At 38.7% G+C, this 25,492-nt stretch overlaps 1 protein-coding gene across 2 annotated transcripts in view; it reads left to right on the top strand.

The window, feature by feature from the left end:
• The window catches only part of LARGE1 (LARGE xylosyl- and glucuronyltransferase 1), a 258,945-nt gene extending 244,051 nt beyond the window's left edge, over positions 1-14,894 (top strand). For both annotated transcript variants that reach the window (XM_063309515.1, XM_063309514.1), the window contains 3 exons: positions 3,722-3,868; positions 8,948-9,143; positions 13,283-14,894. In XM_063309515.1, the coding sequence (XP_063165585.1) occupies positions 3,722-3,868; positions 8,948-9,143; positions 13,283-13,480 (541 nt within the window). In that variant the 3' untranslated portion in view covers positions 13,481-14,894. The remainder of the gene's footprint in view (positions 1-3,721; positions 3,869-8,947; positions 9,144-13,282) is intronic.
• Positions 14,895-25,492: the final 10,598 nt, after the last annotated feature.

Below are 25,492 nucleotides of genomic sequence, written 5' to 3'. Positions count from 1 at the left end.
CTGAATCAAAAATTGAGTCAGCTTTTGAAATGTCTACATTTAATCAGACTTAGCAATATGAACAGTTGATCTGTTTTTCATTAAAGAAATTGAAAAGGAATATATAGATTTAGAGAAAGTGTGATAAAGTGAATAGGTTTAGATTACAGAATGTTTTGCCTGGATGTGGACTTAAAAGTTGGTTGCTGACTGCAGAAAGGAAGTTTGTGACAGAAGCAAGGTATGCATGAGAATAAATGTAATTCTTAGTGAATGGTTCAACAATGGTCTGTGATTGTAAATAAATAAAAATGAGCAGGGCATAAGAAAAGGATGTTTGATTTTTGTTTCTTTAATGTATTTAGGTATAAAAGTATCAGGAATGCTTGTAGTGATCATAGAGGTGTGTCAGGGACATGAATGTACATATAACTTGTATGTAAATGATGCTGCATTGTTGGATGAGAACTCAGATGATTTGCAGAGAATGTTGGATAAACTGAATAATGATGCAATGAGGATTATGATTCTGAAAATTAATACATGGAAAACCAACGTAATTGCATTTAACAGGGAAAACTGAGTGAATTATTGTAAGGTATTACATAAATGGGGAAAAGCTAAAACAGGTAGATGAATTTGGGTACATTAGTAGATGGTTTACTGAAAAGGAGGGAAAGGATAGAGATATTTTAAGATGCAATGATACGTGTAGAAGGGTTGTTGGGGTGGTTTGATCACATAGAGTGCAAATCAAACCACAAAATCAATATATGAAGACTGAATGGGTTGAGAGGAAAGGGAAGACTCAGGCAGTTGTAGTTGGATGGAGTTGATGAGATGCTCAAAAAGAGAGAGGTTAATAGTTTAAAAAGCAAAAGGCAATTATGAAGCAGCATATGGGCCTGGTGGAAACAAAGATGGTTTTCAGGGATAGGCAGATATGGACAGTATAGTGAATGGTGCTGATGCAAACTGGATTTAGTGATATTTACTTTCCTTTCTTCATATTTCATGTCTTTTGCTTTCAACTTCTTCCTTCTTGCCTGCCCTTTGCATAATGTTCCTTATCTGTAAGTTAATGGAGTGATGGATAGGTATGTATGTAAGTCTGGATAGTATCCTATATTGTAGAGAACACACCTCTATTTCAAACAGCGTAAGAGGGCAGTTCTTTCTTCAAAGACATTCTACATTTGAAGGAGTGCCAATCCAAATCTAGTTTCAAATTAAAGAATCAGAGCGAAGGAGACAAAGAAGTTAGTTGCCCATCAACAGTGAGCAGTGAAACAGCAGATGAAGCAAGGATCACAGATTAATTAAGGCTTTCCCTTAGAATGAAATAGATTTCTTTCCCAACTGTGCATCAGTATATATAAATTATCATATGCAAATCTATCTCTCTTTTGTCCTCTTTGGAGTAATATAGATTTTTTTCCAGCAGTGAAGTGGGCATTTTATATCTGAGTCTTAAGATAGAACTTTTGTTTTCAGAAATGGGTCTAGTCACTCTACTGCAGTCTTTCTCAACTTTTTTGACTCTGGAGGAACCCTTGAAATATTTTTCAGGCCTTGGGGAACCCCTGCACATTCGGGCTCAAATATAGGCCAGAAGTTACAAAATGATTATATTCATTTCATGTGTTGCCCTGTATGTATGCACTGACAGTGTTCTTAAACTAAAAATAAAGAATGAAACTTACCTCTTTAATGTGAAGTTGCTGAATTTGAATTTTTTTTTTTTAAATAAATCATGATCTTCCAGGGAAACCCTAGTGACCTCTCACAGAACCCTGGTTGGAAAACCCTGCTCTAATGACTAGAGTGAGACAGTACTTATGTTTTCCATTTGATTGATTTTAACATACAGTGTTAAAATGGAATGCAGGGAAGAGAAACATAATAGGGAAAGTGCTTCTGAGTGCAGTATGGGTACAGATTTACTAGTTTGACTTAACAGTCTACTGCCACTTTGACCAGTAATTTGGTCAATTTGGTTTGTGAGTATCTGTTGGATATTTTCCAAAAGTGCCCTAGAGAACAAAGGTGTTACAGTATAGGGAATATAGGAAGCTGTGTCAGTATGGATTCTGACCGTTGGTCCAGCTAGCCCAATATCATCTATAGCAATGCTTCTTAAACCTTTTTCTCTCAGAAGCCCTTCCTTCGGAACTTTTAAAAATTATGGAGGACCCCAAAAGAGCTTTTGTTTGTATGGGTTATATTTATCAATACTTACTGTATTAAAAATTAAAACTGATGGATTTGCTGCCGCTACCGCTTCTCACAATTGTTTGATGGGATTTTAATATTGTATTATTTTTCAACATAGGCTGGCAAATAATTTTGATTTCATGGATCCCTGAGAGGGTCCTGGGAGAGCCCCAGGGGTCCCAGGACACACTTTAAGAAGCACTTGTCTATAGAATTGACAGCATTTATTCAGCAATTCTAATGTCAGAGTTTTTCCACCCCTAACTAGACAAAACCAGGTATTTTCTGCATTAACACATTTGCTCTACTGGCAAACTATGGCCCTCTCCTTGTAATGATCTTTCATGGGATCATTCTTCTAACTGTGTGGGATCTTATTCTGACTCCTATTTCCAGTGAGCAAAATAAAATCCTGGAAGTCTGTTATGACAGCTGAGAAACTTGAAATGATGGTCTGCAGATGAGACTAGTATGAAAGCACATTAACTGGCTGAGCCCAACTGCACTTAATGAGACGTAAATGGCTCCAGTACTCCTCCTCCTTGCTTTACTACCTTGTCGGTCACACCAAGTTCTGTGCCGAATCAACAGAAGAAGGTACCACTTAAAGCTGGGGGTGGAATTGTTAAGGGTGTCACGAACACTGAATAATCATGGCAGCTGGAGGAGGTGGGTTGTAAAAGAATTTTCTATTTAGAAACAGTTGCCTGGGTCAATTAGAATTGATGGAAGGGGGAGAAAAAAAGAAAAGAAACAGAGAAAAAGTATCCAAAACTTATAATGGGAGGCTGATAAAATTCAGTAACCTTTACACAGGGAAAAAGAAATTTGATGCAGATGCTTCAAATAATTTTCAGAAAAGTTTGTGAAGAGTTACCTCATTTATAAAACAGCCGCAGAAAGATACCTGAGAGGAAACCATTTGTTGGAAGCTATTACAAAAATCTAAAGCTTAAAGTTTATTCAGAAACATATTACCCAGGGGATGTGGAAGTGAAACTTAGTTCATTTTTACATTGCTGCTTGAGATCTTGAACAATGTGGTGCTCTTCAGATAGGTCAGACCACAACTCCCGTAATTCATAGCCAGCATGGCCAAAGACTGGCTGATAATTCTTACAGACAAACACATCTGAATATACTGGATTGGGGAAATAAACATATGAATGATGAGGTTTTAAAAATTTAAGCAAAAAAAATAATAACCTGATTTTTCACACTCAGAGAAGTGCTTTGTGAATATCTGAATGTTATTTACTGTAGAACAGAATTTGTGTTTTTTTCTATCAGGGAAGTAGAAATTTCCTTTGTAGTTCTAACTAGAAGTATCTGTCAGTTGTGCTTCCTGTTTATGACAATTATTAATGCATCCAAAATGGCTTTGAATGTAAATGAGAATTTAAAATTTCAATGGTGACAAAATATAACATTCTCTGTGGTATCTGTAGTATATTTCAGTTGTATTGTTACTTCCCTCGAGAAAGCTGATTTAACATTTGATTGATTTCATTTTCTCTTTCTTTTCCAGGAAATCTGTTGGCCAACTGGACTTAGCCAATACAAGAAAAGCTCTAATTATACCTGCTTTTGAAACTCTCCGTTATCGCCTCTCTTTTCCAAAGTCAAAGGCAGAGCTGTTATCTATGTTGGACATGGGAACACTCTTCACTTTCAGGTATTGCATGTACTGTATTTAATCCATTTAAGATTTGCGCTCTCTCTCTCTATTTTAAGCAGTTGGCTACGAAAGAAGGCACACACAAGTGTACCTTGAAAATATTCTAAACCTTGGTTAAAAACATGTTCTAACTCTCTCCGTTATTATTTAAAATGAGCCATCCGTTTACACTGTCTCCTTGAGGTTTAGGAGGTTCTCTGGAGGTTTAATTTGAAAAGATTAAGACTGGAGAATTTTAGAAAATAAACCCTAAAAAGACCTTTTGGGGAAGGCTGCTGATTCTTCCTTATTCTGCCTGGGTTCCAACAGGAGAGGATGACAGACACCAGGCAGAGTTCCATATCTTAAAAGGACAGCAGAACAGACAACAACACTCAGATGACTCAGAGAGTTCGCATCTTTGCAAAAGAGTGGTGTGGTCTTGGGACAGGGATATGCTTCCCGAGCATAAACCAAAGGAAGATAGTAGTCCTGAGCTTGACTTAAAAAAGGGTACTTTGGGGGGAGGGTAGTTATATTATATTTTCCCCTTTAGACCCTAAGCAATAAATTCAGTAAGAAATCTCTGAGATAAGATCACTGTGGACCCTGATGGGAAGTTGGTTTACATCTTCTGGAGGTCCTGAATCTGCTCTTTTTTTCCACCCCCCAGTGGGGTAAGTGGGTATGAATGTGAATGTTTGTTTGTTTGTTTATGATGTCATCCCCTCTGTTAATGGGTCAGGGTGACTTACAACAAAAATAAAATACAATAAACAGCAATCATAAAAATGTAATTTAAAATGAGGTATCGAACAGTAAGAACTAAAACAATTATCCCTGAACAATAAAAGAATTTAATATTAAAAGGCTTCAGTAAGTATGTTTTAGCTTCTTAATAAGGAAGGGAAGATGTTTTGATTTATAACGCTGCAATGTGTTTCAAAGCATGAGCCTTGTCACGGAAAAAGGAGAATTGATCATTAACCCAGGATGAAACACATCACAGGTTCCCTGTTCAAAGTCGTCTCCTGGATGGTCCCGTGAGCAATCTGAGCCAAAGCCATGTAAGGCTTTATATAATATAGTGAATACCCTTGAACTGGATTCAAAAGGCAACCAGTACCCAGTCAAACTGATTATATGGATTATATGGATGCTATATGTAATCTTTCAGAACCACGCAGCCAGACTGCATTCTCAGCCAGCTGCAATTTCTGAACAGTCTTCATGGTCTGTCCACTAAGAAATCATTATAATAATACTTGAGTTTACCAGCATATAAGTCTCTGCTGGATCCGTGAGGAATCCCAGACTATAAAGCTGATCCTTAAAGAGGAATATAATCTCATTGAGAAATAGTATCTCCTGAATCCTGAATGTCCCATTCCTGGATTCAGCAATTCCACTGTGTCTGTGTGTTTCAGCTTGTTCTTCCATATCCACCCAATTGTCCACATTCATAAAAATGAGCTAGTAAATGTTAGCTACATTTTTGCTCTTTGCAACGAGTCCTGTGCTAGCAAACATGTTTGGAACCCATGTGCTGGCAATCCTATCAGAATGGCAAATCTGTCTTCCCCTGTCCCTGCCGTTTGTTTTAGGATAACATTACATGTGATCCATCTAGCAAAACTGCTGTCTGAAATATTCATTCTGAATGGTAGGATTCTTTTGAGGCCACCTGCTCTGATTGCTTGGCCTTAACACTTGATGAATTGCTCCCATTCAGTCTTGTTTCCCGCAAACACGCAATGTGCCAAATTGAACAGTGGAAAAAAGCAGGGATTATACATTTGTTTAAAAAGAAAGAACCTGATCACACACACCCCTGCAAAAAAAAAAATCTACTGGTATTGTTTTGTAAACTATGCAAGTAATTGCAAAGACTTATTAATTAATTGCAAAGACGTATTAACTGTTCCTTCCCTAGTTAAAAGAAAAATCTACCAGAAAATAAGATCATGTAAATGTTCACTTCAGTTTTATGCTTCGTCATCAATCAAATTTTCCACAGGCATAGCATTTACTTTCCCACTGGGGTTTTTGTTTTTTCCTTTTTCTTTTTTTCTGTAAAGAACAAGACATCACAAAAGCGGGCTGGGCTTCTGAATGATCAGTATCTCTCTGCACAGTCTTCACACACTTTTCTCTGTCCATCTGATTGCTCCAATCTTCTCACAGCCCATGCCCACCAACCAACAATTTCTGCCTCTATTTTCAGAGGTTAACTAGTTGTTAGTAACTACTGAAGGCCAAACTAGTGGGGGAAAGCTTGCATGACAGTGATTGCTGATCATGCCTGTAGCATTCTAAACTTTTTTTTTGTCACCTGTTTTCTAAAATGGTTATCTTTTCTCCCTTTGGGGCATCCAAGACATATAAATTAGTTCTCTGTTGTAAATGTCTTCCTTTTATTTCCCTTCCAGCAAATTTTGTGGTGGCCTGGATATTTTGAGTATGAGAGCTTTGTAATGGAGAATAATGGATGGCTTCATTCTAGATTTGTCTCAAGGGTTTTATATTAAAGGTCTGGCCATTTCCCTGACTGTAGAGAAAAATTAAACTATCCAGCTTTATTCCACTAAGGTTTCAGACTATGTTAATTGCTGCTGCTCTAAATCTAGTCTATTTGAGATACTTCCAAATACACTGTTTATCATGCAATTATTTGTTCTGATTAGTCAGGGAAGTTTAGAAGGAGAGAGTCACATTACATAGTCTCTCATCCAAGGAGAATCTTCTGTATTACACCAATATGTATTGACCAATGACCTGTCCATGTCAACAAATTTGAATACAATTAGAGTGTGCCAATATAAAACAAAAAACAAAACAAAACAATGGCAATCTCTCTTTAACTTATTTTTATTAATCTTTCCTATGGTTCATTCTAGGAAAAAGACTTGAATGAGTGGATGCTGCTATAGCGATTCAAGAGAACTTCTGGGAAATATTAAGATAGCTTGAGAATGAATGAATGAATGAATGAATGAATGAATATATATATATATATATATATATATATATATATACACATACACACACATACATACACACACACACACACACACACATACAGATACACATGCACATACTATTTTGTTTGTTAATTGCAGTTCTGTGATGAAGAACTTGGGAGAACAGAAACTTATATATTGCTGGAACAGGCCACAAATAATATATTGATAGATTAATGAACCCTCTCCAGATTCCTTGTAGAGCTATACTTGGGCATTTTACTCTCTTATGGATTCCTCATGACCCTAGCAGGAATGTATTCTCATTCTCTGTCCAGATATCCACTCATATTATCAAGGGCCATTAGCCTTGAAGATGTAACGTTACCTTCAAACTGGAGGCAGCATGCTTCTGAACGCCACTTATAGTGGAACAATAGTGGGAGAAAGACACCTCCTGCTTGTGAGCACCTCAGAGACAACTTGTTGGCCACTATGAGGGAAAAAAAACTGAACTAAGATGGGCCTTAGCCTCATCCAGTAGGACTATTCATCTTACCATCTCTTCTTGTATCCCAAGGAAATAATAAATATCCCAAATAAAGAATAAACACAAGCATCCTCTTTATCTTCTGCTTTCAGTAAAAGTTATTAGCATGTAACAATAACTATTCTTGAAATGTATTTATTAATTAGATTTTTACCCTGCCCAAATCCAACAGACTCTTGGCAGCTAAAATTAAGAGTCTTCAGTATCACTGAGGCAGCCAATTCATAAATATAATCTTGTGAAGGAGTGATGTTTACATTTTATAGGAGAACTTAGAGATTGTAGTCAGTGTGCTCCCTCATACATAGATTATTCCTGGGTATCACTGCAAAGCAAGATACTCATTTTCCTGGGGCCCAAACAGAACAGAAACAGAACATTTCTTTTTTGCACACATGCTTTTTCTGTTAGCATATCCATAAACCTTGAATAATATCCTTAGATTCCAAAGTTAAGTCAGGTGAAAATTTCAAGTCCAACATTTACAGGATTTTCATGGTGACCTTGGATATTTAAATTAAATCTAGATAAAATACCAAGTCTATCTGATTGTACCGAGTTTTAAAGTAAACATTTGAGCATGATGTAATATTTGAACAGGTTACATAATGGTGTCCTGGTTTAATCAATAGATGAGTGGCAGTAGCCCATATCAGTGATTTCTGGTATGGCACATCGAGCATAAACGCAAGAGAAAAGTATTGATCATTGTCTTAATGGCATGAGCAGTAGCTGTGCTTGGATAGGCCTGGCAGTGACATGGATAAGATTAACAAAATATAAAGGATCCTTTCCTGTAAATTGCATTGATTGTCTAGATGGGATTGTGTAGATGGCACATGGCAACAAAATGATAGCTGTGATGGCACTGATAATATTTGTCTAGGCTTTTATTTAATACCTGTATTGATCTAAATTTCTGCCATAATGACAGAAGCACCTCCACTGAATTCTGCATGCCTCGAAAACAAACTACTGAATTAAAAAGAAAAAGCCATTATCACTGGGAATGGTGGCTGAGCTCATTTTCAAGCATTTATCTGCATGTCAACATCTTCTCAAATTGCCATTTTTTACAATCTTAGCAATTAAATGTCACAGTCCAGAACTGCTGTAGTTACTGTTTCTTCATAAGTCATGATTACTTTCTTTAGGCTATCTCTCTGTAATTATAGAAAATTACAATTTTCAAATATTTTCCAAAAGTCAATGGAAGACCTCGAGGTAATGTCCACTAAGGCTCTGACATGTTTGAGGTTCTCAAAGCTGCATCCTGAAGCAACACACTGCCTTTGTTTCTAAGACCAAAGCCACGTGGCCAGATTTGCTCATTTTGCACTGCTCTGAGGCCCATGGAAAACTTGGAAGATACTTCTTTCATGTGCTGTGCATGTGCAGGAGCCTCTTCTGACTTTTGCATCAGCAGTGTTGTCAAGAAGAAATGAAGCAAACTTCTTGTCAAGTGAACCAAACCAAGAAGTTAAAGTGAAGAGAAGTGAACCAAACTGTATTCTCCCATATCTCATTGTGGGTTTGTTTCCAAGTTTTACTCCCATCAATGATTCTTCCAAACAATATCTTTTCCAGGTATCATGTATGGACAAAAGGGCATGCACCAACCAACTTTGCCAAGTGGCGAACAGCCACCACACCATATCGAGTTGAATGGGAAGCAGATTTTGAGCCATATGTTGTGGTAAGGCAGGATTGTCCAGAATATGACCGAAGGTTTGTTGGATTTGGTTGGAATAAAGTTGCACACATTATGGAATTGGATGCACAGGTGAGGAGTGGAGATTTTAGTTGCAGCAAATTGTTTCCCCAATGTTCTTTTTTTGATATAAATGGTACTGCTTGTGTAGGATGCTACAGAAAGGTTTGTTTCTCACTGCATCATAGTTATGGGGGTGCACTCTTGTTAGGATTCACTAACAATGAAAAGTTGTACACTTTGCATCTGAAAAATTAATTGATTGATATTGTTAACAGGAAGCAGGATAGAACAGATTTCCTAACCATCAGTTCCCATAACTTCTAGCTAGCACAGCCAACCAGCCTATTCTTGCTAGTCCTGGGGTAATAGATGTAGTATATTGACACAGCCAGGAATCTTCCCACTCAGTTTTTTTGCTATGTCCATGCATAATGGTAGCTTCAAGTTTTGGCATGAACATTTGGTGTTCCAAATTAATTCCTAGAGACAAGAATGAAAGACGGGGAGAAAAAATTGTTTTTGTGCCGAACAACACCCAGTAGAATCATTCCCCCATCCAGTAATAATTTTGCCAAAAGGTGGCGAACAATTAAACTACACTGTGCTGCTAACCAGCCCCTTTACATTTACAGCTGGGATCTTAAATTAGCAGATCTGCCCTAAAAATTGCCTCTTTGCTTCTCTATTCACAAAATAGTTTCCCAGAACAGGTGGAAAGATACAGCTCACACTTTGGATTACCTTTCAAGGAGCATTTACTGCTTTAAACGAGGCAAACTTTTCTCAGGAGAGCAATAGGAAGATTCATAACAGAGTCTTTGTACATGTGGTGTCAAAAAGGCTAAAGCATAGAATGAGTTGAGGTTGGCAAAGGATGCTAAGGACATAAAACAGGTTTCTTCAGCTTTGCTCAAGTGAAAGAAAAAGTATCAGTATACCAGCTGCTCAGTAAAAATGGCAAAATGTTAACAGATAATGAGAGAAAGACGAAGCTTCTCAGTTCCTATATTGTCTCTGGACTCTTTCACACAGCAGTCTTAAGCAGTTTGGCTTCCATGTTGAAAACAGCTTTAAATGAAGACAGCTTAAGATATTGTGTTCAGATTTGACAGCAATGCTGGACAGTCATCCTATGCAGATGACAGTTATCACAACCCCCAGTTGGTAGATCCCCGTTTTTTTACCTCTGCCATCTGTGCTGGGAAAGCAAGCATCAATCACTTTCCTTTCCATGGAAGAGATTTAAAGACATGTGGTTTCAACTGACAGACCTTTTGCAGGAGCCACCATCCATATTTGACATCTTCCATCTGATATGTCCACTAGTGGAGCATTGACATAAAAAGGAAGAAAACATGTCAATTTTCCTTTCTTCCTGTCACATGGGCTAGGAGGGGAAAGTGGCAGAAGTCTTGTAATATTCCTTAGGGAGGGAGGGAGACTACTGTTTCACTGGTCCACTAGTGAACCAACCCCTCTCCCTCTCCCTCTATATATATTATAATATAATATAATATAATATAATATAATATAATATAATATAATATAATATAATATAATATAATATAATATAATATAATATATAATATAATATATTATATAATATAATATAATATAATATAATATAATATAAATATGCCCAGCCTTTTACCAGCCCTGCCTGCAAAGGGCATTCTGTGACAGTGCATGGTAGCCAATTGGAGTGAAGACTTATAACAAAATGAACAGCTGCAGGTAACAACACTGCCCAACCCAACACATGTTTGAAATACTAACTTTAATGCAGAGCAAGAGAAGATGAATAGAGGTTAAGGATGACTGTGCATTCCTGTCCTCAAGAGATGGTTAGCTGGCCATCCTGGCCCCAGAGTAAGCAGGAAGTGCTGATGATCCTTCTGTTCTCTCTAAGAAGAGTCGATGTGTTCCACCAGGCAATATTGAAGAGTAGAATGAAGCAGCAAGGTTAAAGCTTGAGCATAATTAAATATATATATATCAGGGAATATCTGTTTACTTTGAATGAGTTTATATCTCCAGGGCCAGATGAATTGCTTCCTAGGATACTGAAGGAAAGGATGAACCAGAGAACTACAGACAGCTATATCTGGAAAATTCTAAGAATGTGTAAATTTGTATCCCTCTTTGAGCAAGGGGCTGGTCTTGATGGCCTTGACCAGGACTCTTCAATAATCCACAGAAAAACTTAACTTGTCAACCCTTCAAGGTTGACCAGATTTGTGTCAATTAGCAACCTCTTGTTCTACAATGGAGACTTTTCTCCATGGAGAACCAGTATGCTGTGGTTGTCAAGATTATAAACTAGGATTGGGGAGACCAAAGTTCAATTCCATCTTCAAGCATGGCAATTAATTGGATGATTTTGAGCCAAACATTCTCCCTTAGCCGAACTAAACTCTCAGGGTTGTTGTGGAAACAAAACGAAGGAAGATTTGCATGTGTACCACCATGAGTTCCTGTAGAAAAAAAATAGGATATAAGTCAAACACATAATTAAATGTTCAAAATGTTATGAACAGTTGTGAACAAATCGTGTTACTCAACAAATTACGTTGAGGAAACTTTCTTATGATGGAACAGAAATTTTAATTTTTGAATGGATGGTTTTGCAGACAGACAGACAGACAGACATGCAAACCCAAGAGTTTTAAATGCAAAGTTCTTTTGGAGAGGAATAGAACAGTTTACAGATACAGATGAAATAGTCATAGCCATTGCATGTTCTTAAGAGGTGTTACCTTTTCTCCCTTCAAAAAATCCATCTAAGTATAGAACAGAAGAGCAGTTGGTCCAGTGGGATTAGCTCTGCAAGAGTCTCTGCACTGGTTTTTGGGTTACTTGTTTCTAGTTCGGTTAGAATCAATATGTTCATTGAAATAAAGAATACTGCTCTGGGATGATTTGATGGGATGTGACAGAGGAAAAAGTAGCTCTGTAGGAGAGCTCCTGCTTTGCATGGAAGAGATCCCAGCTTCATCCCTGGCACCTCCAGTGAAAAGAGCATCAAGTTAACAGGGTTGAGAAAATACCCCTGCTTATGATCTGTAGAATTGTGTGCCTGCAGTTAAAGGATAAATACATTCTTGAGGCAAGCTCAACTCATGGTGACTTGATGGGCACATCCATGGTTTGACATTTCTTTCTTCTTCTACTTCCCAAATTTATCATAGTAACAATACCTCGGTGTGCTCTATTTACCATAAAATATGTAAGCAGTGAAGAGAAACAACTGCTCCTGGCAAAATTGGAATAGCAACATAATTGAGGAAGGATGAAAGGGCAGCAGAGGAAGGCTTTGATGTCTGTAAAAGATCACTGTTTTTAGGCAGAAGGCAAAACAAAGCTGCAAAATTCTCTTTGCCCAGCTAGGAGCTGGATCTAACATTGACTTTATATCTATCATCAACGTGTCATTCAGAAACTGAAGGGTTGCTAATCAAAGGCTTTCATTTTTACCAGAATCCTGCAATAAGTGCAGTGTGATTTCATATTAGTTTCATCTCTCTGTAAAGAAAAGCTTCTTGAGAGTTGCTTAGGCAGTTCTGGATTGTAGCTCTACAGCAAATACAAGCAGACTTTCAGATGATAAATCCCAGGATTCAACACTTTATGCTCATAGCTGTGCTAGTTCTGTCCTAAGCAGATAGCTTTAGCAGAACTCAGTTTTCTTTACGTATCCTGTGAAATTTCAGCAGAAGAGTGCTTGCTTATTAGACTTCTATTTGCCTCGCAAAATGTAATTGCTCCAAAAGTGGCCTAAACCATGGTTTAAGTGTCCTCTCTTCCCACTCTGACACAAATTCTCTACTTCCTTCTTTTGCCAGTCTTAGCCATGATTTAGAAACATCAGCAAACATGAGTGCATACTAACCAAGCTTCTTCTCACATGGGGTTATAAAACCTAACAATACTCCTGCTTAGCAAACATGGCTAGCCCCAAGCAGATGCAATGTTAAACTTGATTTAAGTTAACAAAGGAAATGGGTGGTGGGGTGGGGGGAGATATTTACACTGGAATTAAGAAAGGATTTTTATTTGCAGACCATGTTTTGTAGGAGCCAGTGTTGCATTTATACCTGCTGTTTTCCAATTTTTGCAATGCTTAAGGCTATGGGGGAGGGGGGAGAGAACAAAAAGCATTATAAGACATTGGCCTTCTTGCTCACTCCTGCTGTGACTGTCTTCCTCAGGAATATGAATTCACAGTGCTCCCCAATGCCTACATGATCCACATGCCACATGCGCCCAGCTTCGACATCACCAAATTCCGTTCCAACAAGCAGTACCGTATTTGTCTCAAGACCCTCAAAGAAGAGTTCCAGCAGGATATGTCACGCCGTTATGGCTTTGCCGCATTGAAATATCTCACGGCTGAGAACAACAGCTAGCACCACCAGACTCTTACTGGAAAGCAAACTGAAAAGAGGAGCCGTTTCATGTGTGTGGACCCCGTTCTTAAATTGTGGGACACCTTTGGTTGTTTTTGGTTTTGTTTTGTTTTTAAACCACATCAAACAGTTCTAACAGTAGAGATTTGGAACAAGATGTCTCTGGACGTTGCTCAAAAGCACCACACATCCACCACCCACGAAACTTTGGTTTGATTGACCAAGAGGTGGATACAAAATGTATGGGGGTGGGAGGGACAGCACTACCCACATCTGTTGGCAGCATACAGGGTGGCAGTAACTCTGTAAAGCAGATCTTTATTCTTAAAATTGCACACAGATCTTCTTTGGAATATAGGCTTTCATGTTACTATTTAATAATGCCACAGTTTTTTAAAAAAAGAAATGTAAAGGAAGATCTTCAGATTACTATCCTGTGAATTAAACGAACAAAAAAAGCCCCAACTTCTTATTAAAGGAATTTGCCTATGTCAAACAGCTTTCGTCTAGCCACAGAGAACACCATAAAACAAGCTGAACCAGACTTCCCCTGTCAGATGAATGGGAATTATATCCAACCAATGGGATTTGTGATATATTATATTCTGAATATTCACAGCATTATGTATGCACTTCTGTGGCATCACTCAGTCATTGCTCTTATGCTGCAAGATGGACTCTTCTCCAACTCCCCACCACTATCACATGCTCTGTTCATATCCTTTTTTTAAAAAACCCAAATTTCATCCTTTCACACCTCATATGTATTCCCATATCTAGCCATTCCCCCAAGAAGATCTGTGCTTTTACTGATCTGGGAAGATACCTATCACTTTCAATTTTGCTTCCACTTTATAGGGTTTTTTCAAAGTATTTCTTTGCAACACAGGTCAAATTGGAATCTAAGCTATTGGGAAGGAAGTATTAATATTTAATTAATTAATAAACTCAGGTGGTTGGGGAAAATCAGTCCAATAGCAATTCCACTGCACATTCATTTGGTGTAAGTGGACATCATCACTAAGCAAGAGGACTGAACCACAGAAGTACAGACTTTGGGAAACTAATTCAGTCAAGTGTTGTTAAACTAAAACAAAAAGAAATGTTCTATTGGTGGGGGAGGAAAGTATGGGAAAATCTTGATGGTTTTTGCTTGGAAGTGAATCAATTCAATTCACTCCCATTATTGTATGTGGAAGTATGGGTGAGAATCTTGAACAAGGAACATTAACACATAGACGTGCAACCCAACACTGGATATTTTATTTTTTTTTAATTATTTCTTCAGTATTAATGTTGTGTTTACATGGATGGAGGAGATGAAGTTTAATGCACTACCCTTATTTGGGGCTATTTGTATTTGGTTGCAATGTTATTCAGAGAGCAGAATTTGAATAAATCAGAATTATGTCTCTCTTCCTTCCCCTAAGAATGTTAAGAGTCTTACCAATATCCTTACATTACTAGTCACTGTGTATTTTGTACTATTAATTCACCATCCCATATTTCCTCTTTGGCGAGGCCAATGTGACTTCTTTCAACTTTTGTAGTAAACTGTCTGGGTTCCAAAGATTTTCCAGGACTTATGCATCAGTGCTGATCTATGACAATTAACACTCAAGAGATCAAAGCTGCTACTTCAAGTCAAGAATGGTAGAAGAATTCTTGGCTTGAGATTTTGTTCAGAACTTCCAGAGAAACAATAATGCATGCTTGACATATTTCTCTTTCCTTTTCTTCTACTGAAAGATTAATAGTACAGCACACACATCTTGCTTTCCTTTAAATCCACAAAGCCTGGGAACCACCTGGAGCTCAGAAATCTCATTGCTAGTAAATGTATGCATTGCATGGGTGACATATGCATTTGGTTCCAAAGACACCCCAGAATTACTTAGAGGATTTATGTTCCCATTCAGAACATGGCTTTATTTAAGAATCTGCAAGAAAAAAAGTGGGAAGCTGAAGAGGAACTGTGTGAGAACAAAACCAGGAGAAGGCACATCAATCTGTTCCCAGCATAGCTAACTCTAAAAAAACAACCAAGCTAGCAGCAGTAATAAAACTTGCTTGAACATTAGTTGACTATAATACATATGCATAGTGGATGTATCGTAAAGTTGAATGAATAAGAAATTTGTTTAAATATGTCCATTTTGGACTTCACAAGTCTATAGAAAAAGCCTGAATATATGTATGCCAAGATCTGCATTTCTCAAAATTTTCTGATGAAATTCATAACTCAAAACTCGTAATTTCATAACTTTTATGTACAAAAATACAGGCTTTGGGGAAATATACTGTACATAAAGGTAACTCCTGTGAATTGAGAGATTTACATGGATATGTTTCTATAGTTTTCCTGGCAACAGTATGGAAGTGATTTGCAAGAGTCTTCTTCCAGGACTTTTTTTATTATTATTCCACGTCTAGTCTACAGCCCTTGGTGTCTACCATCAAAGAACTAACGAAATATGTCCCTGTTTCAAGGTGCATATAATAGAAAAAGGTAGACACAAGAATGCATTTGCCTATGTAAAACATTGCTTGTAAAAGGTGCCTATTTTGGGAAGCCTGGACATTAAAAGAATATAGCTTTTCTGTTTCCTATACAGCATAGCCAAACTGTAAGAGAAGCAATGTAGTGAAAATGCAAATGACATTGACAGAATTGTTCATTCATAACAAGTCATTCTATGGCATGTAACCATTGACTAGTATGCTTATAGCAGGAAAAGGCAGAAAGGACAAGAAAGGGCTGGTCAGCAGGAAGCTACAATGAAATGCAAGTTATCTATTACTAGTTTATTCTCTGAAAAAAAGATTTAAGGACATATTAAAATGTGTGCCTTAGAGCAGGGCTCTCAATCCTCTGCAGTGTACAGGGTCGTAAACAAACTTGTATGAAAGTAGACCCTAACGTTTGAATGCTACTATTTCAGGGAAACTTGCCTGGCCATAGAATAATAGGTTCAAGTAGTATCTGATCCAGCCCACTGTATAGTCCCAAAGACTGAGCACTTGCCATTCACTTATTCTGGGACAGCCAGCAGAAATAAACAGCTGCATGTGTCCGCAGACCCCAAGAGACACCCTTCAAAGCAGTCATGTGAGCTGGGGAGAAGATGGGAGGCAGAATGAATAAGTGTTGGCCTTCTAAGCATAATGTTAAAGTATAGTTTAATGGTATGTCCAAACCTGTTCATTGTACTATACATCGTTTTTATATATGGTCAGAATGAAGGTTTTAATTGTTATGTATCTGTCTCAAAAAGATAAGGAGCTACCCTTTGCCTGGTGCCCATTCTCCAATACAACTGACATACCTTTTCCCCATTTTGAACCATCAAGATGTAGGTAAGTTATGATAAAGTCAAAGATGAAGGGAAAGTAATCGTTTTTGTACCAGCCTGCTACATATGGTAACTGCTGTACTTGCTGAACCGCAAATTCAACAGGAATTACTGATCTTTAAATCCTTTCCATTAATCATTTGAAAATTGTTAGGGGTCTTGGAGAAACACTTTGATTTATCTCCTTTATTCCATTCTTTATTAAATTGATAGTCATTTAGAAAACATGTAGAGGGAGAGACTTTGTGTTTTATATCCACCATCCTTCCCGACTCCCGTCAGTATTATCAAGCCCGGTACAACTAGAAAAGGTCATCTTAGTGGTGGATTTTAAAACTTAGAGGAAAATAATAGATTATAGCTGCTTGGTACGTAGGTCTTCATTAGTCTAGTCAATGATCTAGTCCAGACCGAACTGATATTAATCCTCCATCCTTAGAAATACAGTTCTAGTGCACAGCAATGGATAAAGATTTTTAACTATTCCACAATCTTGTTATGGGCCAACTTTACTTAGTTAGTTAAGTACAATTAAAAATCTGTTTTGGAACATGGGACCCTTTTATATATGTGTATTTATATTTCCTAAATCTCAGAAACAGTAACGCTGGCTGGGATTTGGCAGAGCTGAAATCCACACATCTGGAGATTACTAAGTCTGGAATGGGCTGCTCCAGAACATTTCAATATGTAGCATCTCCAATACAATTATGTGAGATTATGTGAGATTTCCCATCTAAAGTATACATTTAAAATGCACAGGAACATTATGTTGTGGAAGCTGATTTAAACAATAAGTAAAAATATGAATGGCTTGTTGCCAAACACAATAGAAATGTTCTATGTACATTTACCTAGCATTGTGCTCCATGGAACACAATGACAAATACTTCTAAGGAAAGGCATAATGAGTCACACCGTGAATATTTTAGTACGAGTTTAACATTAAACTTGTACTTTAATGCTGAACACCAATGCGTAACATTAAACATTAAACTTTAATGCTTCCTGTCCTGAGAATGTGCCAGTACACTGCATATACCTCTGAGTTGGTAGAATGTGGCCAACAGTATTTATGTTGCTTGCAAAGTATACTCTAGATTAGAGGTTCTAACTTTTATAGAATGCATGAACATGTCTGGAGTAAAACTGGACTCTGGTTATGGGATATTGACCAAAATGTGCCAGGATTGAATGGTACTGCCCTTACCATCAGCAGGGAAAGTTACATGTGGCAAAAGTACAACTAAGGCTGGTAAACTGGCTTACACCTCTATCTTGATCCATGATGGGAAGCAGAGGTCAACATCTATGGGCTCATCTGGTGATAATCATGGCATGTAGAAGATTGCAATTTGGAATGTGAGAGAAGTAAAAAAAACAAAAAAACAAATGAATTAACAAATGAAACAAAGCTGTGTATTTGTGAAATTAAAGAATGGGAAGAAAATATGTCTGAATGAATGTGGCCTGATCTTGTGAAGCTAAAGAAAACATTCAGAGAAGTGAAGGCATAGGTATAATTATAAATTAAAGGACAACAGTATATGTCAAAATTATAAATTGGCATGACATAGATTGTTGTGGGTACATATATAGCTAGGAATCCATAGATTGGTAATAGTTGTATATTATGCTCCAATGAATGGTGATAGTGGAAGAACTAGACATGATTTTTGGAGAAAAATGTGCAAAATTCTAATTGCATGTAATCCATGGGAAAAATATTCTATAAGGTGACATAAATGGATGGCTGGGAACAGACAAAAAAATACTGGAAAATGTAATGGACCATTTGAAGACCCAAGAATGAATTAGAATAGTGACTGATAAGCATTTCCATAGAAAAAGGTCTGCTTGTTTAAAATACATACTTTAAGCTTAAGTCTATACATGTGGCAAAGGAATAGATGTAGATATATAGTCTGGTTCTGGGGCACACTATTTTTTGGTAGCATCAAGAGGGAATTTGAGGGAAAATGGACAAGGAAAGAAGTGAAAGAAACTAGCGTGAAAGTAGAATGATTGCAAGAAGGAAAAGTACATGAAAAAGTATTAGTCAATAGATGAAACTCCTGCCAGAGTGAATGGAAAGAGGAGGACAAATCTGCTTGGAACAGAGTGAAAAAGAAATCTGTTACAGAGTGTCACAAAAGTTTGAGGTATTATGTTGATGGGGAATATGAAAAAGGATGCTTGGTGGAATAATGAGGAAAAAAGTTGTGGATGAGAAAAATACATATAAAAGGTCATTGCTCCAAAATTTGGGATGAAAGTAAGATATAGTATAATGTGTATAGACAGGAAAAGGTAGCTGCATAGAATGTAATTTTAAAAAGAGCAAGACATGGTTAATATTAAAAAGGGCAGCAAAACCTGCAGAGTAATCTTGATGGAAATAAAATTCTGGAGGATGTTGGAAAATTGTGGGGTGCCAGTATAGACAGTGCAAATGGAGAAATAATAAAATGTGGATGTGGTTTGTTAATGAGCAAGTTTTGTTAACGTGTGTAAACTATACTTGTGCCTGACTTGAAATAATGTTGTTATTCCCATAGACAAATAGAAAGCAGTTGGGGTGACTGCAAAAACTACAGGGGAGTTAATTTGTTACGTGTGCCTGGCAAGGTGTTTGGCAAAATTCTGATTGAAAGACTACAAGAGATAACATGGAGCAAAATTTGGAAAGTACAGTGTGGCTTTATGCTTGACAGGGGATGTGCAGACAAGATTTTTGCTCTTCAGCAGGTCATTGAGAAATGTGAGAAATTAATATGAGAGAACTTATTATATGCTTGCTGATTTAGATAATGAAGTCACAAAGAGTTGGAAGCGACTGAACGAATAAACAACAACAAAATATGATGTAGTGGATAGTGTTGGATTAAGGAATGTTCTGTCTGAATATGAAGCTTGTTTGTTGAATGTGATCAGACTGGCATGTGTTGGAAACAAAGCAAATAGTTCAACACTGAGCAAGGAATAAGACAAGAATGTGTGATTCCCCCCTGGATATTTCATGTATTTATGGATAACTGTATAAAGAGTGCTTGTGGTGATAAAGGCGTGAAGGCACAGTACTTTTGCATGCAGATGATGTTGTGATCAAATGATTTGCAGCAAATTTTAGCCTGTGTAAGACAACAAGGAACATGGATCGTAAAAATAATGTACCAAATACCAAGATGGTTTTGATTGTTGAAGAAAATGGAGTGAATGTGGGGAAAAAAACCTAGAGCAAACAGATGAATTTGCATACAATGTGTGTTAAAATGGAAGAAAGGATGCAGATATTATAAGAGGTGCAATTGCTGGTAAAAAGGTAGCAGTATGTGTGGAGAATGAACGTTTGTTGAAAGGAGCAAAACTGAGTAAAAAAGTGCATCTGCCCACTTAGTTATATGGAACTGAAATGTGCGTAAGTCAGGAGAAAGATAACATTAAGATGAAAGCAATGGGAGCACCTAAGAAGTGTGTGTTGTGAAGAAAGAAGGAATGGGTGCTTAATGAATGTGTCCTGAATACAGAAATGAGTGACCAGTGTCATTGAGTTAGCTTGGTCATGCAGAGAAAACAATGAAGTTCAAATCACAAAACAAATGTATTTACTTACTTGTTACATAATTAATATCCTGCCCAATTTCAAAACCTCTGGGCAGCTTATGTAAAAACATCAAAATCATAAAAATTACCAATGAAAAAGCAAGCATCATTTAAAAAGCAACAACATGACAATCACCTCAAACTCCAAAATTTGACAAAATATTGACACCTTCACACTTTCCTAGACTTTGAAAATATATGGGCCACCCAGACCTCAAGGGGTACAGTATTCCAGTGACAAAGCCATCACAGTAAAAAAAGCTTCTAATAACCACAGGGGGAGGGACTCCAAGCATTGGTTCCTGGGCAATCACACAGAATGAGCAGATTCTGTTTGGAAAAGATGGTTGCACAGGTGACACAAATTCAAGCCATATATGATCTGTAAATCAAAAACAGCACTTTGAACTCAGCAACATATGGTTGTGGAAAGTCTCCTGTGGTCAAAAGTAGGCAACTATATCAGGCCATTACAAAAACGAGCAGCAGATGGGAACGGCATCTCCTGCCCAGAAGAGAATAGCTTCTAGCCTTTTACATAGAGCAGTTAAGAGACAAAGATGCAAGTAATGTGAGCATTGATTATGATAAACATTTGGATACTCAGAAGTTGCTGGAGTTCTTTTGTAATGAGTTCTTAGCTTTTCTACAATACATTATTTATTGGAAGTTCCTGGATTCTGGTATGACTGCTTAATTGGATTCAGCTCTACCTTGCCAGGGAGAAGCCTGGAGAAGGGGCAACAAATTCAGGGCTTGTAATATACATATAACACTGCTGCAATGGCTCTCCTGCTGCATGCAGGATATCCTATTCTGCACTAGCTGAATTTTCCAGATAGCCTTCAAAAGCATCTCCAAGTGGAATGTGTAGCAGTAACCCAATCTTGAGGAAATGAAAGCATAACTGACTATTGCCAAGGTCTTCCATTCCAAAAACAGAAACTGGGAAAAACCACCTCAGTAATGGCTTTCACATGCTGATAAGGTAGAACCTATGAAAACAGGAGAACCCTCAAATCATGGGCCTGCTGTTTCAGGGGGAGTGCAATCCAGTGTAGAGTCATCATAGGGACCATTGCCAAATCTAAGTTCTGGACAAACAGTAACTCCACCTTAACTCCATTCAGGTTCAACTTGTTTTGTTCCATTCAGTTCCTTATTCCTTTCTATTGACATTGCATAAGAATATCCACTGTATCTCCTGTCCAGAGTGGGGAAGAAATATGTAAGTGGGTATCTTCTGCATACTAATAGCATCTCACCTGAAACTGACAAATGACCTGTAGGTTTAAAGAACATAGAGAAAAGAACTGACCTCTGTGGCACCTCATATAGGAATGGGTCATATAGGAATGGCAATCATGGGGTTTGATTGCTCATCCTTCACTATCACCAACTGGAACCATCTTATCAGGTAAGAAAGAACCACAGGAAATCTACCCCTCACTCCCAGTCCTTGCAGGCATCCCAGAAGGAGACCAAGGCTAATGGTACTGAATGTAGCCAAGAAATTCAGTAAAACCATCAGGCTTTCAGGTCAGAGGCCATCCACAAGAACGACCAACGCAGTTTCCATTCCTTGCCTGGATCTGAAACCTGAGTGAAAAGGATCTAGATAATTCACTTCACCCAGGATTCTTTACACTTGCAGTCCTATCACCTTCTCAAAAACTTTCCCTTCTTGGAGATTGGGCTGATGGTATCCAAGTGATTGGCTTTTCAGTAACAGTGCTCTACTGCCTCTTTCAAGACAGAAGGGACAACTCCCTTCCTCAAAGAAGCATTTATCACCTCTCAAATCCAACCACATGCACCCCATCTAATTTCTTGAATGAGTCAGGTGAGTCATGGATTTAATCTGCAGGTGACAGACCATGAGGTGTCTGGGATGGACCATCCTAATTAATCTCCCATCTTGCAGAGATTAATGGTGCAAAAGAACTACAAGCTGGCTGGAAACTGATCTGACTATAACAAAGGACTTATCACAATGTTCTCCATCTTCAGATCAAAAGTAATCTGCTCCAAGATGAAAACTGAATCAAATGTATGGCTATCTGTATGTGCTGGGCCAAATACCAACTGAGACAAGCCCTGGAGGCTGTGAACTCCTGCTTTCAGAGCTCAGAGATTAAAACAGCACTAGCAGCCAGGTAGAATCCAACTTTAGCCCCACAATAAGACACTCAGGAAAGCTGCTGGGCAGTACATCTGCACTATCCCTGGTTTGTCCCTTCAGCCCAACCTCAGGTAGAGATATTTACATCAACTCACCTTCAGAGGAGGGAATCTGGTCACAAAGTCAGTCTCTGACAAAATCATCACCACCACCACCACAGCCTTGGAGTCATGGCTGTCAAAAAAATAAAACCCCAAACCAGGTAAGCAGGTCTCAGTTATGCATGGTCTGCTCATTCCTCCATGGTCAAACTGTGGAGGACCCAAAGTCTTATTACAAGCAGTAGTTTGAAGCCAAAGCACCCAGCAACAGTACATTCAGGGCCTAGGATAGAAGCAGCTGTGCTTGAACTGGGGACTAGCACTAAACTGTTGATCCCCTTTCTCCTAAGATGGCCATCGAATGCCTCCTATCACATCTTTTGCCAGCTACTGTAGCAATTTATCTCCTTCCTTCGTCACTCTCCTATATTAACCACAACCTGCTGCCCACATCTGATATCTGGGATACTGCTCCAACAAGCTCCAACTGTTACCATGAATCGCTATGGCTGGCTATGATGGTGTGATGGAATGTATCTCTGAAGCGGGAGGTGATGTAATGGACTTCAGTAACACTGCTGCTTCTTGGAAAGGATGGAGCACATTCCAAGGAGGGGAGCAAGATAAAAGAAAACACAGTCCAGAGCTGGAACTAAGAGGTTCAGAATAGCCCCACCCAGGTTATTTCCCCTTAGGTTAGGTAGAGTAGCTTTAGCCTGGCAAGATTCTGTCTATACAGCATGAGCAAATAAAGAACTGAAGTTTGGTTGGATTGATTCTTTGTTGTTCTTGGGCTGGGCCTGACAGATGGTTTGGCCTTGCTATCATCCTTAATGGCCTATCCTGCCCACATGTTAACCCCAACCCCTCAACCCTTAGAACTACTGTGACCAGTCTTGCATTCCCCCTTTCCCTGCAAATCTTTCTCCCCTTTAGACCTTGCAGAATTGGTAATGCCTTCCAACCTACCCTGTCACTCCAGGTGAGCCACTCCAGACAAGTCACTCCAGACCAACTTCTAATAACCTTTATACTGTATATGGGGATCTCACGGCCACTGTTCTATGAGGCGCAAGGTCCTGTTTATTGTACAGACTAACAGAGGTGTGCCTTAGGTCTGACTATTCTATATACTGTATGGGTGAGTTGGCACCCCATCGTTCAGATGAGAGTTTCACTACCTGCCACCAGTGTTGTTGGTGCTTCTGCCTTGTTTTCACTCTGCTCAGCTCCACAGCCCTGCCTGCTCCTGGCAGTACCATCCTGGCAATACCACAATACACCCTAATCAAGGAACTATTAACTCAGGCAATCAACCAAGCAGCAAACAACAGCCCAATCAAAGAACTCCCAAGGAGAGAACAACACCCCTACCAACACAAGCAGGGCAAGCCACAGTATATAAACTGAGAGCAAGGCCCACTCCCTCTTTGCACTGAAGATGTTGCCTAGTCTGGCAATGAAACATCTGCAAGAAAACAGCAAGGCTCAGAGAGCACCAAGGACTCCACAGTTCAACCCTGAGCTACAAATATTTGCTTCTTAATACCATCTACCAGAACTACCTATACAGTACAGCCTAGCAGAAACCTAGTATCTCTACTGCCACACGGCCCGTCAAGGCTAAGGAGACCAGCAAGATAATCAGACTGTGCTGATGACCTCTCAGAAATGGATGAGGATCAGTGGCATAGAGATGCTAGAGCAGCTGGCTCATCCCAGCAGTGCCACTGGGGTTTCCGTTCCCAATGTTACAGCTTTTTCCTCCATCTACACTACCACATCCATGATTATCAATTGAAACTCTGGTGTTGCCATTGGCAGGGAAGACTGAAGAGCCACTGCCACCAGCGTCAACTGTAGAGAAAACCTCTGAGAGGTGAACCTGCCTCTGCATCTTGATTCTTTACAGATGCTCTGCCAGCCATGAGCTGTGTCCACTGCTGATTAAAAGCCAGGCTGAACGCATCAGTGAACAAGTAAACTTTGTTGAGTTTTTCCTACTAACAGATTAAGCTGCTGTTGTACCTAGTCATTTTGGCCGGGTGAAAAGGTTGTATTTGATTGTCTCCTCTCACGTGCTTCATGCAAAATAGCCTGGGGGGAGGAAACCTGCCCGGACTTGTTCTTACTTCCTCTTTTTTTTCTCTGCCGGCAATGTAGGCAAGCAAGGCTTGCTCCAAAGGGAGCTAAGTCCTTTAAATATGTTTTGTTTTTGTTTTGCTTTCTGTAAATAAATTATTTTTATAGAAATGCTTGGTGTGTGACTTTTTTGACCTCTCCTGGGCTAAAGGCTTTCCCAGCATCTGCCAACAAACTTGACTTGAGAAAAACCAAAACTTCATTGGGTGGTGATGTTAATTGTCTCCACTTGGGCTTGTTCCGGTGATTATTGGGGTAATTGACAGAGATATCCTTTGAATAAAAAAATCTGTTTTGTCTAAGGTGCAGCAGCTGGAGTGGGTGTCAGTCTCCTTGAGTTCAATCCCTGCTCTCAGGAAGCCATTCAGGACCTTGATTTCCTCTGCTTCAGAGATGGAAGCTGTCAAGAATGAATAAGTACAAGAATCAGTACGACCTTCCTTGTCCATCTGGGTTTCCCCCAGTTTGTGCTATGGCAATTTTGTTTGGCAGGATTGTAGTTAGCAACAGAGTCACACTGATTTCTCTCTGCAGCAGGGACAATGAGGATGAAGAGCAAGTGAGTGGGTGGAGAGGAAGACCCAAGAGGGTGGGGCTGGAGAGCAGTGAGATCCTGAAAAAGAGAGAGGCAAGAAGACTAAAGAACAAAAGGCAATGTATGAAGCAAGATTGATTGATTTTTTATCCCACC

This window comes from Candoia aspera, chromosome 7 (genome assembly GCF_035149785.1).
Source record: "Candoia aspera isolate rCanAsp1 chromosome 7, rCanAsp1.hap2, whole genome shotgun sequence".
Lineage (NCBI taxonomy): Eukaryota > Metazoa > Chordata > Lepidosauria > Squamata > Boidae > Candoia > Candoia aspera.
This window is presented reverse-complemented; position numbering and strand designations above follow the sequence as displayed.